Source organism: Protomyctophum parallelum, assembly GCF_964188405.1.
Source record: "Protomyctophum parallelum genome assembly, chromosome: 12".
Taxonomy (NCBI): Eukaryota; Metazoa; Chordata; class Actinopteri; order Myctophiformes; family Myctophidae; genus Protomyctophum; species Protomyctophum parallelum.
This window is the reverse complement of record NC_139712.1, coordinates 23,490,315-23,508,112: the sequence shown is the minus strand read 5'-3', so window position 1 is coordinate 23,508,112 and position 17,798 is coordinate 23,490,315. Positions and strand designations below refer to the sequence as shown.

The window sequence follows — 17,798 nt, the reverse complement described above, 5'->3', positions numbered from 1 at the left end:
ACAAAAAAATAAGTGATATTTGAATTAAGTGAAATCACTGAATATACCTTTAATTTATGTTGTGCTGTTTGTGTAATAGACATAGGCCTATGCCATCACAATAAGTAATAGTGTAATGACTGTATAATAGTGTAATATATGTAGGCCTAATAGTGTAATAGTGTAAGTGTAATAGTGTTATTAGTATAGTGACGTATAACTGTATTAGCCTACTGTCCCAAATTTGGCACATATTAGCTACATTTATTTCATCTATTGTTTGTGCTAAATTCAAATTGAGTATCTCAACTTAATATAGCATCTGATTGATGGCAGTAACACGAAGATTCTTTTTTATCATTAGAAATTCATTCCATCCAAAGGGATGAATGAACTCGCCGGTTTACCAACTCGCCGCATCGGAAGTTCTTCATCAATATCTTCATCGTTATGCTAACATGCTGTCTTCATCAGTATATTAGTAACCCACAGATGTTATAGTTCATTTCCAAAAAAGGGATCAAATTATTTTGTGCGATTAAATGGTCAGCTAGATAATGATAAAAAAGGTGAGCAGGCCTATGACTGTGAATATGATACCAATGATATTTCAGGATATTGTTTATTAATTAATGACATTGTTTCGGTACTTTGGTGTTTAAACTTTAGCATTCATACTTCATCTATAGTGTAAACTAAAATGCACTAAACTGTGGTGAGTCGGAAGGTAATTGTTGCAATGTAATGTTGTAATGCAATGTTACACACATTTCTTTATGCCTATTTAATTGTACATGTTTAGTTCCACTTTTGCTTTGGCAATGTATAAAGCATAATGTTTTCTCATGCCAATTTCATTGAATTGAATTGAATTGAATAGACAGACAGACAGACAGACAGACAGACACGATAGAAGTGATATAATTTATCTGTAAAATAAATAAACAGATAAATGAATAAAAATAATAATAATAACATATTCTATAAAACGTAATTTAAATATATATATATATATATATATATATATATATATATATATATATATATATATATATATATATATATATATATATATATCTTTTTACCATTTTATTTTGAAGCCATTGTCAGGTTTCACGTGTGACGTCACCCCCCTGGCCCTGCCCACACGGTCTGGGTCACGTGGTGTCTGTCCAGTAAGAGAAGTTTCCGTGTTTACTTCTTCTTGGTGAAGATAGAACTGAACAACAACATACTAACAGACAGTGAACAACAGCACATACAATACACACAGACAGTCAGTGGTTCATGGAGAAGGAGCAGGACAGGATCCGCCACTACACGCACCGCCATGGCCTTTCTGAAGAGCAGAGAGAGATCTAAAGAGAGGTTTGTTTGTCCCTGAAGGCCGACGCCACATTAATTAATGAGATTAGATGAATGGTCATTTTGTCTTGTCTGCAAGCAAGCGACACTGTCTGTCGTGCGATGGGAGAAGGAGAACGAGTGTTTTTATACTTTTTTTTTGCTAACTCGAGTCGTAGCTGCACAACTATTAATTAATTTATTTATTCCTTAGATGATAACTTTTTTAATTTCAAGGACCGCCATGTAACTCTGAGAATTTGGGTCCAAATGGACCAAATGGGTCCATTTTGTACACTCTCAGAGTTACAGACCTGTAAGGCCAAGGGTCCATTTGGTTCCATGTGTACGCTCTCAGAGTTACAGACCTGTAATGGTCCATTTGGTTCCATGTGTACACTCTCAGAGATGCAGACCTGTAAGGGTCCATTTGGTTCCATTTGTATGCAGAGAGAGAGAGTTACACATTATGTGAGGGTCCATTTGGTTCCATGTGTACACTCTCAAGAGTTACAGACCTGTAACTTTATTTGATTTATCGGATTAGGACGGTCTGCAGAATTTACTGCTGCAAGTTTATACTACACTGTCATCCATTTATTGATTGATTGTTGTTATTGCAATTGCATATTATATGCATCATTAAGATGCATGCTGCTTTGCATAGTTCAGTGAGCTTAAGCATTATGCTCACAGTCTTATGATGTGTGATGGAACCAAAAGGACCGGTCAGGGTCCATTTGGTTCCATAACTTCCATTTTTATGTGGACTGTGGGACAACGTGGGCATTTCACAAATATCGTTCATGTTAGAATGCATTATTATGTAATTACGTACCCCATATGTTTTGAGGGGCGCTAGCCCCTCCAATGCATGGCTTTTTTCCATTACATCATATGCCAGCTAAGTCTATGGGATTTGTAATGTTTGTTTAGAGTACTTATGATGTAATTAATTTGCCAGCCAAGTATATGAACTTCAATGTTCGTTTAGGGCACTAAAAGGCAACCTGAGATGTCATGTGGCCGATATAAATGCATCTTGTAACTTATTTGGTTTCATACAAGAGACACCGTGCCAGGTTGAAATGCTTGACAGCGGAATCGACGACACAGAAGCAACCTCAGTTGTTTTGTTTGTTTGTCTACACCCCCAAAAAATCTGCATGTGTGGCCGCCACACACATGATGCCCCGGGTGGGCATGCTTAAAACAAACATTAAAAATTCCACATTCTTGGCTGCCTCGTCATGTAGCAGCCAAGACGGCGGTGGCTCAGGGGTAGAGTGGCTGGATGGTAACCGTAAGGTTGCCAGTTCGAACCTGGGCTCCCACAGAGTTTCTGTCGAAGTGTCCTTGAGCATGACACTGAACCCCCTAATTGCTCCTGAAGTGCTGGTTGGTGCCTTGCATGGTTTCCGCTGCCATCGGTGTATGAATGTGTGTGTGAATGGGTGAATGTAATGCACAATCTATGTAAAACACCTTATAAAGGCGCTATATAAATGCACCATTTACCATTTAAGACTATGATGAAATGATTATTATGATGATGATTATTGCATTATCTTTTGCATATTTTGAGATGGAATAAAAAATGATCAAATGGAGCAGTGCGATTTCACAGCCGAGTCCGGGGAAGGCCCAGAGGTCTCCCCACAGCAAAATAAGGAACAGTTTTTAACACAATTTTAGAGGATTTAGTAGGGAAGTAAGACTGTTCACGCTACATCGCGGACATGCTAAAACCCCATAGGCCGGTGCGCAGCCTCAGATCTGCAGATAGGGCCCTCCTAGTTCCACCCACAACTCACCTTGTCACCCGAGGTGACCGGGCTTTTGTGCTCTGGAATGCCCTCCCCTTGGCTCTCAGGCAAGCAGAGACCATGCCTGCTTTTAAACATCTTTTATGGCGAAAGGGCCTTTCTGTGTGGAGTTTGCATGTTCTCTCCGTGTCCCCTAGGGTAGGTACCCTCACAAAAAACATGCAGTAATCATGGTCACTAAATTGCCTCCACCTGGCCAGCCGGGGCGCCTGATGGAGGGGAACGGAACTGGTTGGAATAACGTGTTCCTTCCACGCGCTACGTCCAACCAGGGAAACTCCCCCCTGTCAGGTGTAAAGGAGCAACTTGGACACTCAAGCATGAAGGAAGCATGAGTTCAAGTCCGTTGCTCTCCCCTTGTCCCCCATATATGGGGACTAGGTTGGTGGAGGGTGTGTAGAGCCCAGGATCACATTAGATAATTGACACAGGGGTGAAAAATGGGTTACAAAATCGTGGGATAAATAATATATAAAAAATAAAAATAAACATCTTTTAAAAACACACCTGTATGTCAACTGCTTTTCCTAAATCAGTTTTACATGTATGTTAGTCCGGGAGCTAGACCCAGCCCTCATAGCAATTTTTGCTACCTTTTTTTCACTATTATTTCCTGTTAGCATATACCTTGGGCCATCTCAAAATGAAGGGACCACTCCCAACTCGGGGCCGTTTGGTTTCAGGGGCCCAAAAACCCCTTTTTTGGTATATGTCTCTGGCGAAATTGTGTAAAGGCAAATAAATATTCACTAAAATTACATAAATACACATGGAAGTGTGAAATTTGGCATGGAGTATCCTGACACATAGGGGTAAGTATCAGAATAGGATTTTGGGGCTATCTACCATTGTATTCTTAAATATGACCTACATCATCCTCAGAAACACAAAAATATACACTGTCCGTTTAACAAATAACAACAAAGATGGTTATTTTCCAGCACATTAGGGTGAATATAACTGCCTCACTTGTATATAGAAAACTTCCCATATCCTTAAGCTTCAATTTAAGCCCAAGATGACCTCTCCATCTTGAAAATTACTCTTTCTGTGGCCAAAATGCTGCACTATACCTCAAATCGGAGACATTTTCATCATCAGTCACTATAGCCTTCCAGAGTCCTAGAATGTAACAATAGGTTCACATGTTCTGCAACTACTGCTGTCTGAAGTTAGAAACATGAATACTACAGCAGGAACACAAATGCCTTTTATTATATTTATATTTATTTATTATATTATATGCACATAATAGCTTGTTTCAGTACATAGCCTATCAATAGTCACCCAAATCAATGTGCACCCAAATGTAACAGTGACCGAGTTAAAGACAAAGGGAGACACAACAGAAAAATACTGTATGACAAGGGGGCATCAGATTCCTTGTTTTTCTTTTTCTTTCTTTTTTTCATAATTTATCAAAGAAATCAAAGAAAACAACAAAAACAACCACAACAAAAGAATTGTTATATCACTGCATATTTTAAACCTTAAATTCACAACCCTTCCATATTGACAACTACTTTAGGTTTATTCATCATCAGATTCATCTTCCTCCTCCTCTTCATCATCAGAATCATTCATATGTGTATGAATTTCTTCTAGGTCATCCTCGTCTGTCCCCTCTTCAGACAACACATCAATGAGGGCTTTGGGGATGACGTCACCTTCAAACCATAGAGGCTCTAGTTTGCCATTTTCTGAGTTCAGATGAAACCCATGGTCAAGAGGTGATGGAATTTCTGGGTTATTCTCATGAGCCTTCTTCCAGATGCATACCTGGAAGTTAACTCTTTTGACATGCTGCAAGAGGACCCTCTTGCATGGTGGAAAAGTTGAAAGATCAAGGGAGAGACCTGGTCGAAGCTCGAGGCTTGAGCCACACATTTTCTTCACCTTGATCTCTCTTGCCTCATCCACACGCTTCACTCGAGGACCAAAGCTATAGAGGCGACAGGTGAACTCTTCAACACCAGTTAACACAAGCCCATCAAGTTCCCAAGAGTTCCCCACTGCGGCAAAGATCTGAATGAACTTAGAATGCTGATTCAGAAGCTTGATGGGTCGCACCTTTCCTTTGCCTTTGAATGCAGAGGTGCAGTCAGCACCAGTGAAGGCATGCAAGGCCAGCAAAACTGAAATATGCTCTTGTGAATAATCTTCAGCCAGTTGGTTGATGTTAATCAGCTTATCTCCCATGTCAAATATGACATCGACTGTGAAGGATTTGGCATAATAGAGGAGAATGAAGAAAATGTCAGAGTCTCTGGCTCTGACTCGGACAGTTTTGATGTGAGGCATTGTGCTTTGGATGTGATTGATGTAGATGATCACCCTCACATCAGTTTCTTCATGTGTTGAATTCAGATCAGGTAGAAGTGCTTTGGAAATCACTCCAGCTTGAGCTTCTATCCTGAAAGCTTGACCAGCCTCAATGAAGATGATGGGCCTTCGGAGTATCTCTTCCATCATATTTGGAGAGCTCCAGTGCTCGAGAATTAGATGTATGAGTGACTTCTTGTTGTCATCATTTGTGAGGAAACCTTTCCAATTTGCAGGTCGGCGAACATTCAGACCATTAACTATGTACCGCTCACCACAACCTCTGCGATCCCTCTCAGCTGATTTTGGTGAATGAAGTCGGTCAACATAAGTGTCAGTACTGAATACTGTTTCTGCGGCAGTAGGTTGACTTTTGAAGATGCGCTCTGATATAGTCTTCATTGTCTGGGGCACATTGCTCATATAGAATGTGGCATTACCATCTACAATGAGACCACATTGACCAGGAGAAGGGAGCTCCACTTTCTCAAAATCAGCTGAGAGGGATCGCAGAGGTTGTGGTGAGTGGTACATAGTTAATGGTCTGAATGTTCGCCGACCTGCAGATTGGAAAGGTAACAAGAAGTCACTCATACATCTAATTATCGAGCACTGGAGCTCTCCAGATATGATGGAAGAGATACTCCGAAGGCCCATCATCTTCATTGAGGCTGGTCAAGCTTTCAGGATAGAAGCTCAAGCTGGAGTGATTTCCAAAGCACTTCTACCTGATCTGAATTCAACACATGAAGAAACTGATGTGAGGGTGATCATCTACATCAATCACATCCAAAGCACAATGCCTCACATCAAAACTGTCCGAGTCAGAGCCAGAGACTCTGACATTTTCTTCATTCTCCTCTATTATGCCAAATCCTTCACAGTTGATGTCATATTTGACATGGGAGATAAGCTGATTAACATCAACCAGCTGGCTGAAGATCATTCACAAGAGCATATTTCAGCTTTGCTGGCCTTGCATGCCTTCACTGGTGCTGACTGCACCTCTGCATTCAAAGGCAAAGGAAAGGTGCGACCCATCAAGCTTCTGAATCAGCATTCTAAGTTCATTCAGATCTTTGCCGCAGTGGGGAACTCTTGGGAACTTGATGGGCTTGTGCTAACTGGTGTTGAAGAGTTCACCTGTCGCCTCTATAGCTTTGGTCCTCGAGTGAAGCGTGTGGATGAGGCAAGAGAGATCAAGGTGAAGAAAATGTGTGGCTCAAGCCTCGAGCTTCGACCAGGTCTCTCCCTTGATCTTTCAACTTTTCCACCATGCAAGAGGGTCCTCTTGCAGCATGTCAAAAGAGTTAACTTCCAGGTATGCATCTGGAAGAGGGCTCATGAGAATAACCCAGAAATTCCATCACCTCTTGACCATGGGTTTCATCTGAACTCAGAAAATGGCAAACTAGAGCCTCTATGGTTTGAAGGTGACGTCATCCCCAAAGCCCTCATTGATGTGTTGTCTGAAGAGGGGACAGACGAGGATGACCTAGAAGAAATTCATACACATATGAATGATTCTGATGATGAAGAGGAGGAGGAAGATGAATCTGATGATGAATAAACCTAAAGTAGTTGTCAATATGGAAGGGTTGTGAATTTAAGGTTTAAAATATGCAGTGGTATAACAATTATTTTGTTGTGGTTGTTTTTGTTGTTTTCTTTGATTTCTTTGATAAATTATGAAAAAAAGAAAGAAAAAGAAAAACAAGGAATCTGATGCCCCCTTGTCATACAGTATTTTTCTGTTGTGTCTCCCTTTGTCTTTAACTCGGTCACTGTTACATTTGGGTGCACATTGATTTGGGTGACTATTGATAGGCTATGTACTGAAACAAGCTATTATGTGCATATAATATAATAAATGAATATAAATATAATAAAAGGCATTTGTGTTCCTGCTGTAGTATTCATGTTTCTAACTTCAGACAGCAGTAGTTGCAGAACATGTGAACCTATTGTTACATTCTAGGACTCTGGAAGGCTATAGTGACTGATAATGAAAATGTCTCCGATTTGAGGTATAGTGCAGCATTTTGGCCACAGAAAGAGTAATCTTCAAGATAGAGAGGTCATCTTGGGCTTAAATTGAAGCTTAAGGATATGGGAAGTTTTCTATATACAAGTGAGGCAGTTATATTCACCCTAATGTGCTGGAAAATAACCATCTTTGTTGTTATTTGTTAAGCGGACAGTGTATATTTTTGTGTTTCTGAGGATGATGTAGGTCATATTTAAGAATACAATGGTAGATAGCCCCAAAATCCTATTCTGATACTTACCCCTATGTGTCAGGATACTCCATGCCAAATTTCACACTTCCATGTGTATTTATGTAATTTCAGTGAATTTTTATTTGCCTTTACACAATTTCGCCAGAGACATATACCAAAAAAGGGGTTTTTGGGCCCCTGAAACCAAACGGCCCCGAGTTGGGAGTGGTCCCTTCATTTTGAGATGGCCCAAGGTATATGCTAACAGGAAATAATAGTGAAAAAAAGGTAGCAAAAATTGCTATGAGGGCTGGGTCTAGCTCCCGGACTATGTGTGTATTTGCATGTAGGCCTATGTGTATGCATATGTATACATAATATAATAATATGTATATGTATATATTTATTATTTATTTCCTTGATGGTGTTTTGATGTGATTCTATGCTTTGTGTTCTTAATGTTGTTTTTGATTGTTGTGTCTGTAAAGCACTTTGTAACTTATGTTTGAAAATGTGCTTTATACATTTCATTCATTCATGCATTCATTCATTCATTCATTCACTATCATAGGTTTCACTTTCACCACGTACATTGTGAGACAATGAAATCTAATCTAAGTAATAGAAAGAGAAAAGTAGTTTAGAAGAGTTTCAAGACACTAGAGTTTTAAAGGAGCTACTGTATATTCTGTTCTGAATGATGCCATTTTCATGTACTCAGTTTTCTGTTTTGTCTTTTTTTTCCCCCCACCAAGGTTTTCGCTGCTGTTGCTGGATCTGGAGGAATATTATTTTGAGCAGCACATCGCCCTGCTCATAACTAGAAGCTCTCAGAAGGACAGGTAAGAGACACATCATTTATTACAGTTAATAATGTATGTTAACGATAAAAAAAATTCCCTTCCCTATACCGATTTCTGATACCGGCTAGAACCTGCGTATCAGTCGATATGATACCGGTGTGTAATTTTATTTAGGCCTGACGTCGAAATTTAAAATATGTCTTCTGAATCATGACAATTCTCTGAAATAACTCATGTTTCTGCATCAGTGGTGCTCAATATTTCATGTCAAGGACCCCAGAAATTATATGTAATTGGCCTCCAACCCCCATCTGAAAATATGTTGTTCCAGGCAGGAACCCCTCAGAAGCAAAGATTTGAGTTAAAAACTTTTGCTCAGAAAGAACATGTATTCAAAGATTTGTACCACATTTTCACGATTAAAAAATAAATAGCGGCGGCAGTGGCTCAGGGTTAGAGTGGCCGGTAGAGCAGCCAGATGGGAACTGTGAGGTTCACAGTTCGATCCCTGTGGGCTCCCCCAGAGTTGGTGTCGAAGTGTCCTTGAGCAAGACTCTGAGCCACTAATTGCTCCCGATGTGCAGGTGGTGGTGCCTTGCATGGTTTCCTCTGTCATCGTTGTGTGAAGGGGTGGGTGAATCTATGTAAAACGCCTTGGATAAAGGTAACTAGCTAACTAGTAACTATAATTGCACCATTTACCATTTTATCAAACCTCACAGCAAGTCACCGCCTCCCGGTGGCTTACGTTGTTCTGAAAACGCAGAGCTGCGTGTAATGCAGTGATATCCGATGACGTCACTGGAAACTGTTTCCAAACTGTTTCCAAACTGCCCACAGACCTCCTATGAGACACAGACTGAGTAGGAAAAAAATCGTGCCATTTTTTTCATGATTATTAGTGAGGACCTATTATATGAAGATAGGTTGCAAAGTGGTCCTTTAATGTTATTTTTATTCAGAATTGTGTTTCTATGGCCCGAAAAGGTTTCTTAACCACTGATATAAGACGCTGATGTGTCTAAAAATAAAGACTTACTTTTACAAAAAATTTAAACCAAGACGGCAAGAAAGACACCGATTGTATATACACTGTCACTATTTGAGAGAAAATGGCAGAGGTTTTACACATGCTGTCTGAGTGGGTGTAAAACCTCTTTGCCATTTTCTGCATGTACAGAAGCTGTACAGGAGTTCTCTGAATTACACAGTGAAATGCACAGTGCTTTATGCAGACATGTTATCATCTGTTGTGGTTTGATAAATGTTTTCCAGGCGTCGTGAATCTTAAAGACGAGACACAAGAGGGCAATAGTTAGTTACTATCAAGGACATTTCTATAATGAGAGCTGTGTCGCTATTAATACATGTGAATCCGATTGTCCGGCTGGAGTGGTGTCATCTTATCCTTCCTATTGGATTGGATTGATTTGAAACCTTTATTTCAAGCGGAATCCATTGAGACCAAGGTCTCTTTTTCGCCCTGTTGTGTACTAAAAAGGAACCAATGAGGTATGAGGTAAAACCAGTGTGAGGCCACCTAAAACTCTTTTAGCTGTTGATGGGACATTTCAGTAACATTCTGTCAACAGAGATATGATGTTCTGTGTCAACGTGACATGAGCGTGGCAGTTCAAATGGGCCATACACGGCTCATTAGAAATAGCCCCAGGGTGACACGATTATTACAGTTATACAAAATAATACATTCGAAATTAATTATATATTAATTTCAACCTATGGGACGTCTTCATTCTTTGCTCGTCCAATGCAACTAACCGATTTCAGGTGGCATTTGACAGATTAAACGTGCTTCATTGTTGGAGTTAGTTAGGACTGTTAACCCATTATTGTGGCGGGAACCCCTTTTGGTTTTTGAAAGCATCATGTTATAATTTAGCTATTGAAAGATAGCAGATCTACAAGCTCGTAGTGCGGCACCGAGTGCCACGCTACGAGCTTGTACTGTAGGTCTGCTATTTTTGACTATCACTGACATAGAAACATGAGGTATTTCAGAAAACTGTCAGGATTTAGAAGATTTTTTTTTTTACGTTATCTACAATAAGGCGAGGCATGAGAAAAAAGAGGACAAAAACAAGACCTGAGAACTATTAAAATGGACAGCTGATTGGCCGTTGCGGTAGAGTGCGCCCCCCAGTCACCCATTGGAATGTAAATGCATGCCTTTCAGCCTTTGTATCCTACTCGTCTGGCAGGTATTATCTCTTCGAAAACCTTTAGTGCTACGATTGTGCGCGGGGAGACAACAATTAACATATCTTGCCTGGCCAAAACGTAATTCCTGGATACGCCACTGGTCAGGCCTAAATGGGTTTGCACACTTACTTTACGCTGTAAAATAAAAGATGAATAATTGCATCCTTGCTGTGTTTTGTAAACCGTAAACAACTTGTTTTGCTTACAGGAAGGTCAGAGGCTCGTTCAAAGTGTGCTCCAAGTCTATCATATTCGACCCGGAAGATTTTTCGGAACCAATTTTAAAGGTATATTGTCATGGCGTGTTTATGTTGTTGATGTGTTTTTGTTTTTTATTTCAGCACACCAAAATGAAGTTTCTAGAGTTTCTATGTTGAATACCAACATCTGTTCATAAGCATGATCTCGGCTTGCACTGTGATGGCATTCATAAAAATAAAAAAAGCTCTGTTCTGCTTTAGTAACCAGGCTCTCTTTTCAAATATCCATGTGTCCTCAGATCCCCCTAAAAGACTGTAATGGGATTGAATTTGTGGAGGAAAAGGGAAACCCCTTCAATGAGTGAGTATAGACATTTTATATTGTACATTGTTTAAGCATTATGTTATACTTTTAGCTATTGAAAAATAGCATATCTACAAGCTCAGTACCGAGTGCCGCGCTACGATCTTGTAGATCTGCTATTTCTTTTTTTTAATCGTGAAAATGTGCCGCAAATCTTTGAATATATATTCTTTCACAGCGAGCGGGCGTTTCTTACTCATATCGTTGCTTCTGGGGTGTCCCTGGAACAACATATTTTCAGATGGGGGTCTGCGGCCAAATACAGATAATTCTGGGGGTCCTTGACATGAAATATTGAGAACCACTGATGTAGAAACACATTATTTCAGAAAACTGTCAGGATTTAGAAGAATTATTTTAAAATTTTCAACGTCAGGCCTAAATGGGTTAAATAGTAACACTACACACTAACAGAGCAAGGGAGTAGGCCTACTGTGAATGCGTTACAGTTTGGGTGAGCATTCCACCCGACATGTAAACAGCAATGGAGTACTGGGATATTTGTATTTGAATGTATTTTGAACGATGTCTTCCTCTTAGGAACAAGCCTTCTAGGATCTCTATCCAATGTGAGCAGGTGTGTGTCCTACTGTATATACCTATTTTGATTTGATGTTGGTCTTAATCATAATTAGCTCATGCATTTTGGTATTTGTTTGGCAGCAAATAAATATACAAATTCTTCTGGGTTTCAGGTTTATCACATCAAAGAAAACAATGTGATCGCACCGTACACGATTGAAAGGGTAGGTGTCAGTCTATTGTGTGGTGCAGTGATTGCCCAACGTTTTTAGCTTGAGACCCAAAAGAGAAATGTGATGTCTCCCCTGGGACTCAAACTAGTAAAAAGAAAAATAGCCGATCTACAAGCTCACAACGCGTCGCATGGCAATGAATTGTGAGCTTGTTGATCTGCTATTCCCAAATGGATCCCGACCCACTGTTTGATGTCAGCAGTCGTTATTACGCTGTTTCCTAAATGCATACATGATTCTTATGGTCTCGTAAGCTAGTCCTCCAAGCGTTTACACATTACTTCATTCCCTTTTTAAGTGTACTGTACACGCATTGAATGACCCCTCCGTTCTTTCCCCAGGGGAAACATAAAGTTGTCTTTCAGCTGGAGGTTTGGAATAAGACCGAGGATGTGGTGCAAACGTTGCTACAGGTACGTTCACATTCGCAAATTCTACGCCAAGACAAACTATCCCCAAAATAGCAACAATAGCAAAAATGTTAACTGAACTGGCAAACTGGTGAATCATGACCATATAACATTTGATTATGTGTAAATTTTTATGTATTTATTATTATTTATTATATAAAACGGTAATAATAGCCATGGTTGTGTCTGTGTGTATATGTTATGTCAGCTTCACAGAGCATCCTGCCTGGACAAGCTTGGAGACCAGACCGCCATGGTGAGTAATGTACATCACTGGGGTTCTCTCAGTGTGGGGTCCAGGGTGTCCCCAGCTTAAATGATTTATAGTTACGTAGGAGGAACTAAGTGGACGCTTACATGTCTGTCCTAGTGTCCTTTCTCCAAGGTAAACTAAACTCAGCCCTCACAGCTACTGCTGTTGCCCTGCAACGTCCCCTTATCATTCACTAATCTCACCCCACACAGCTACTGCTGTTGCCCTGCAACGTCCCCTTATCATTCACTAATCTCACCCCACACAGCTACTGCTGTTGCCCTGCAACGTCCCCTTATCATTCACTAATCTCACCCCACACAGCTACTGCTTTTATCCTGCAACGTCCCCTTATCATTCACTAAACTCACCCCACACAGCTACTGCTGTTGCCCTGCAACGTCCCCTTATCATTCACTAAACTCACCCCACACAGCTACTGCTGTTGCCCTGCAACGTCCCCTTATCATTCACTAAACTCACCCCACACAGCTACTGCTGTTGTCATGCAACGTCCCCTTATCATTCACTAAACTCACCCCACCCAGCTACTGCTGTTGCCCTGCAACGTCCCCTTAGCATTCACTAAACTCACCCCACACAGATACTGCTGTTGTCCTGCAACGTCCCCTTATGATTCACTAAACTCACCCCACACAGCTACTGCTGTTGTCCTGCGACGTCCCCTTATCATTCACTAAACTCACCCCACACAGCTACTGCTGTTGTCATGCAACGTCCCCTTATCATTCACTAAACTCACCCCACACAGCTACTGCTGTTGTCCTGCGATGTCCCCTTATCATTCACTAAACTCACCCCACACAGCTACTGCTGTTGTCCTGCGTAGTCCCCTTATCATTCACTAAACTCACCCCACACAGCTACTGCTGTTGCCCTGCAACGTCCCCTTATCATTCACTAATCTCATCCCACACAGCTACTGCTGTTGCCCTGCAACGTCCCCTTATCATTCACTAATCTCATCCCACACAGCTACTGCTGTTGCCCTGCAACGTCCCCTTATCATTCACTAAACTCACCCCACACAGCTACTGCTGTTGTCATGCAACGTCCCCTTATCATTCACTAAACTCACCCCACACAGCTACTGCTGTTGTCCTGCGACGTCCCCTTATCATTCACTAAACTCACCCCACACAGCTACTGCTGTTGTCCTGCGTAGTCCCCTTATCATTCACTAAACTCACCCCACACAGCTACTGCTGTTGCCCTGCAACGTCCCCTTATCATTCACTAATCTCATCCCACACAGCTACTGCTGTTGCCCTGCAACGTCCCCTTATCATTCACTAATCTCACCCCACACAGCTACTGCTGTTGTCCTGCGTCGTCCCCTTATCATTCACTAAACTCACCCCACACAGCCAGTCAGTGTTTTTGTAATACTGAATCTGACAGTGAGTGGACTACTGAATCGTTTACTTTTTACTGTAGGTTTTTACTCTCTAGTCTCGAACCGAACGGCACTGCTTTTCTCAACAGTGAGAAGCATGGACAGAGTAGCGCTGGCTGATAACAGTGAGAAGCATGGACAGAGTAGCGCTGGCTGAAGCATGGACAGAGTAGCGCTGGCTGATGACGTATCAGCAACAATTTGAGTCAAGCAGCCTCTGTCCAGACCAGGGGGGCAGTCAGACAGATATTTTGTGAAGCCACTGAGGAAATCGGGATTTCCTGAAAGTTCATATAATGGCCTGTTGTGGCGCTGTCATTGGACCCAGAAAAACCCATAGCCCCATAGAAGTCCATGTATTTGGGCCCAACTTCACCTAGACTGTATTACCTTAATAAACATGGTCATGAATACTTTCTGCTTCCAGTCACTAGTTTAAAGTCTCATTTCTAATGTCATAATATTCTTTTTGGAAAATTATGGTCCCATTTATTAAAAAAATGACCATAACGTCGCGCATGTTCTGAGGGGCATGGCTACCGTTACAGTCTATGATCGGGATTCCCTTCCCACTCGAGTCAAAATAAAAACCAACGGAGAAGAAGGGGGGAAGTCCCGCCTCGTTGTCTGGGCCAGCCAATGGCCAGCTGGGCTAAAACGGATCTAGAAAGATGGCGACTTACAATACAAGGACTGACAGGCCTCATTGTACGTTCATGTTAGACCCGGAGAACGCTTTGTCCATATTTCTTTACAGTCTATGGTCCAGTCTGAGTAGCGAGTGACAATTTAGAATCACAGAACGCAAGCAATTCAGGCTGGAACCCAGGCTAGATGAATGGACCTTCCATGAGCTCTGGTGGTCTGGGCAAATCTTTCTTGGCAAATCTTGTCAAATATTCTCTAACGGGCACAACATTGTTTCAGCTGTGTGTCGAGTGGGCCGACTACTTTCATGAATATGGGGGTCCTTGACATGGAAATGTTTGAGAACCCACTGCCCTATATAATTTTACACTTCTCTATTTCCAGATTGAAGCTAATTTACAGTCACGACTCGCAAGATCATCATTTGACAAAAACAAGTATGTTCATGTGAAGCTGAAATGTGTGGAAGGATGTGTGTCAAGCTGTTGTGATAGCGATTTGACCCATTAACCCATTCTGACCTGAGATCAGATTAAAAAAATGTCTTCTACATCCTGACAGTTTTCTGAAAAAGCTGTTTCTATGTCAGTCGTTCTTCCATTTTTCAAAAATAGCAGACCTACAAGCTTGTAGCGTGTCACTTAGTGCCGCACTCTGGGCTTGTAGATCTGTTATTCTATTATCTCCTGGGAACAACATATTTTGAAATGGGGGTCCACGGCCATTTAATTTTGTATAGCAACATAGTTTCTCTGGTTAATGTATGTTTTGTAATAATAATATAAAACTAGTAACTCAAGTTTTAAAATATATGTAGTGGAGTTAAAGTACAATATTTGGATCCAAGATATACTGTAGTAGAAGTAGAATTATTGGAAATGCTCGAACAAGTAGGCCTATAAATACTTCAAAATTGTACTTAAGTACAGTGCAGGAAATGCACTTAATGTAGCACCACTGATTATGATTATGGTCTATATATGATAAATGATGGTGATACGGCATTAATGGCTTCATGTATGTGTTGCAAATTGTCTTCTATTCACCACTTTGTGCTGATTTATTTTAAATGTATTAACCCATTTTGAGCGGGAACCCCTTTTGGTGTTAGCATTATGCTATGCTTTAGCTATTGAAAAATAGCAGATCTACAAGCTCATAGTGCGCCACTCGGTGGCGAGCTATGAGCTTGTATTTCTGCTATTTTTGAAAAATCGAAGAACGACTGACATAGAAACATAGCTTTTTCAGAAAACTGTCAGGAGACATTTATAGAATCTTTTTGAAAGAACTGTTAAAAGTTTCCCATTCATTTTGTCAGATTGCTAACAGCTTGTCCTTGCTGTCGTAAGCTTTCAGAGTGTCGCAGAGAGGCCACACATGGAGTGCACGGTGGAGATGGTCCTGCCACTGGTGTCCAACCCCGGTCACATCTGCATAACGGACGAAAGTCTCTACTTTCAGCCTCTCAACAGCTACCCAGTGAGTTGTACTGTACTGTACTGTACTGTACTGTACTGTACTGTACTGTACTGTACTGTACTGTACTGTACTGTACTGTACTGTACTGTACTGTACTGTACTTCCAGCCTCTCAACATCTATCCAGTGAAAAACTATGACGAAGAATGTTTGTCAACTACCTTTTTCCACTGCCGAAAACTAAATTAACACTATATAAAGCTATGATTACTAAAACTATGACTTTATATACTGTCAACAATTAACAACTAGACTAAAATGTTAGGGAGGGACTAGTGGAGAAGAGATCCAGTAGAACTAAAAGACAAGTCATTTAACCCATTCTGGGTTGGAACCCCTTTTGGTGTTTTAACTAAGCATTTTGTTATACTTTAGCTATTGAAAAATAGCAGATCTACAAAGAAATCATGAAAATACGGCACAAATCTTTGAATATATATTCTTTTAGGATACTTTTTTCCCCAGGCCTAAATGGGTTAATGCTTGCTTGGTTGCATGCAACAAAGTGTAATATCGGGCATTACGACGCCATCATGCCCCGGGAAAATGCATTTTAGTCTGACCCCATACTCTGAAACGCCGCCAGCCAATCGCGTAGTAGCGACCTAGTCATGACTGGCTGCCTCCTAAGCTATGACACGCGCAGCGCGGGAGGGCTGATTTCACCCGACACCCACATGTAAACAGCCACACACCTGCAGCGGAGCGCCTGATAACACCGCCTAATGTTATGAGCAAACTGGAGAGCAGGAAAGATGCTCAATGGAGACAGCGTTTGTTTCACCTGACAAATACGACTATATTTCTTGTTTTTTTTCTTCCCTTTTTCAGTTCATGTCGCCATTGTTTTATTATTATTTCTAACGCCATTGTGTTTTAGGAGCAGGTGATTCAAATCAGGCTGCACAGCGTCAGACGGATCTACAAGCGACGACACGGCCTCCGACCGCTGGTGAGTTGGTAGACAGACACATTCAAACTTGTATCCAATATGTAAAGCTTGTTGTCAATCAATCAATCAATCAAATGTACAAAAACAAAGATGCCTCTTTAGGGATAACTTTAAAGTAGACGCAATCAATGTGGTGACTGTGGGCAACAGGTCTCCACCAGGTTATCCACAGATCCGTGCAGTTAGAGGTAAAAACACTTTTCGGCCAGTTTTAGCGCCACCTTGAGGCTGAGTTGAAATTGTTCATGTGGCATTTTGTCCTGGGCCTAGTGGGAATGTGGGTGCACAATTTCACGGAAATCACGCGATGTGTTCATGATTTGCAGCATTTTGTTTGAAACTGAGCACTCCTGTGAACTTTGTAAGCCAATTTTAACCAATCAGGATGGAGTCTGAGAAATGTGAAAGACCGGTTTCATTGAATGGCTCTAGAGAGACTGTGTACCAATTTGCGTGATGTTTGGACAAAATGTGTAGGTGTACTGTGCAAAAACTTGTTTTGCACAAAGTGGCCTCCTGGTGGCGCTATAACAGGCCGTTCTGGAAAGTCTGGGGCAGAGGTTCATCGTTGGCATCCAGGGAGTGTGTGTGCAAAATTTGGCATG

The 17,798-nt window shown here is 41.1% G+C and overlaps 1 protein-coding gene across 3 annotated transcripts in view; it reads left to right on the top strand.

The window, feature by feature from the left end:
• The first annotated feature begins 1,166 nt into the window (after positions 1–1,166).
• nsmaf (neutral sphingomyelinase (N-SMase) activation associated factor) overlaps positions 1,167–17,798 on the top strand; it is a 47,022-nt gene continuing 30,390 nt past the window's right edge. For all 3 annotated transcript variants that reach the window (XM_083778305.1, XM_083778306.1, XM_083778304.1), the window contains exons 1-11: positions 1,167–1,347; positions 8,446–8,532; positions 10,922–11,000; positions 11,213–11,274; positions 11,818–11,854; positions 11,973–12,023; positions 12,374–12,445; positions 12,651–12,698; positions 15,145–15,197; positions 16,113–16,242; positions 17,122–17,193. In XM_083778305.1, coding sequence (XP_083634431.1) covers positions 1,310–1,347; positions 8,446–8,532; positions 10,922–11,000; positions 11,213–11,274; positions 11,818–11,854; positions 11,973–12,023; positions 12,374–12,445; positions 12,651–12,698; positions 15,145–15,197; positions 16,113–16,242; positions 17,122–17,193 — 729 coding nt within the window. In that variant the 5' untranslated portion in view covers positions 1,167–1,309. The remainder of the gene's footprint in view (positions 1,348–8,445; positions 8,533–10,921; positions 11,001–11,212; positions 11,275–11,817; positions 11,855–11,972; positions 12,024–12,373; positions 12,446–12,650; positions 12,699–15,144; positions 15,198–16,112; positions 16,243–17,121; positions 17,194–17,798) is intronic.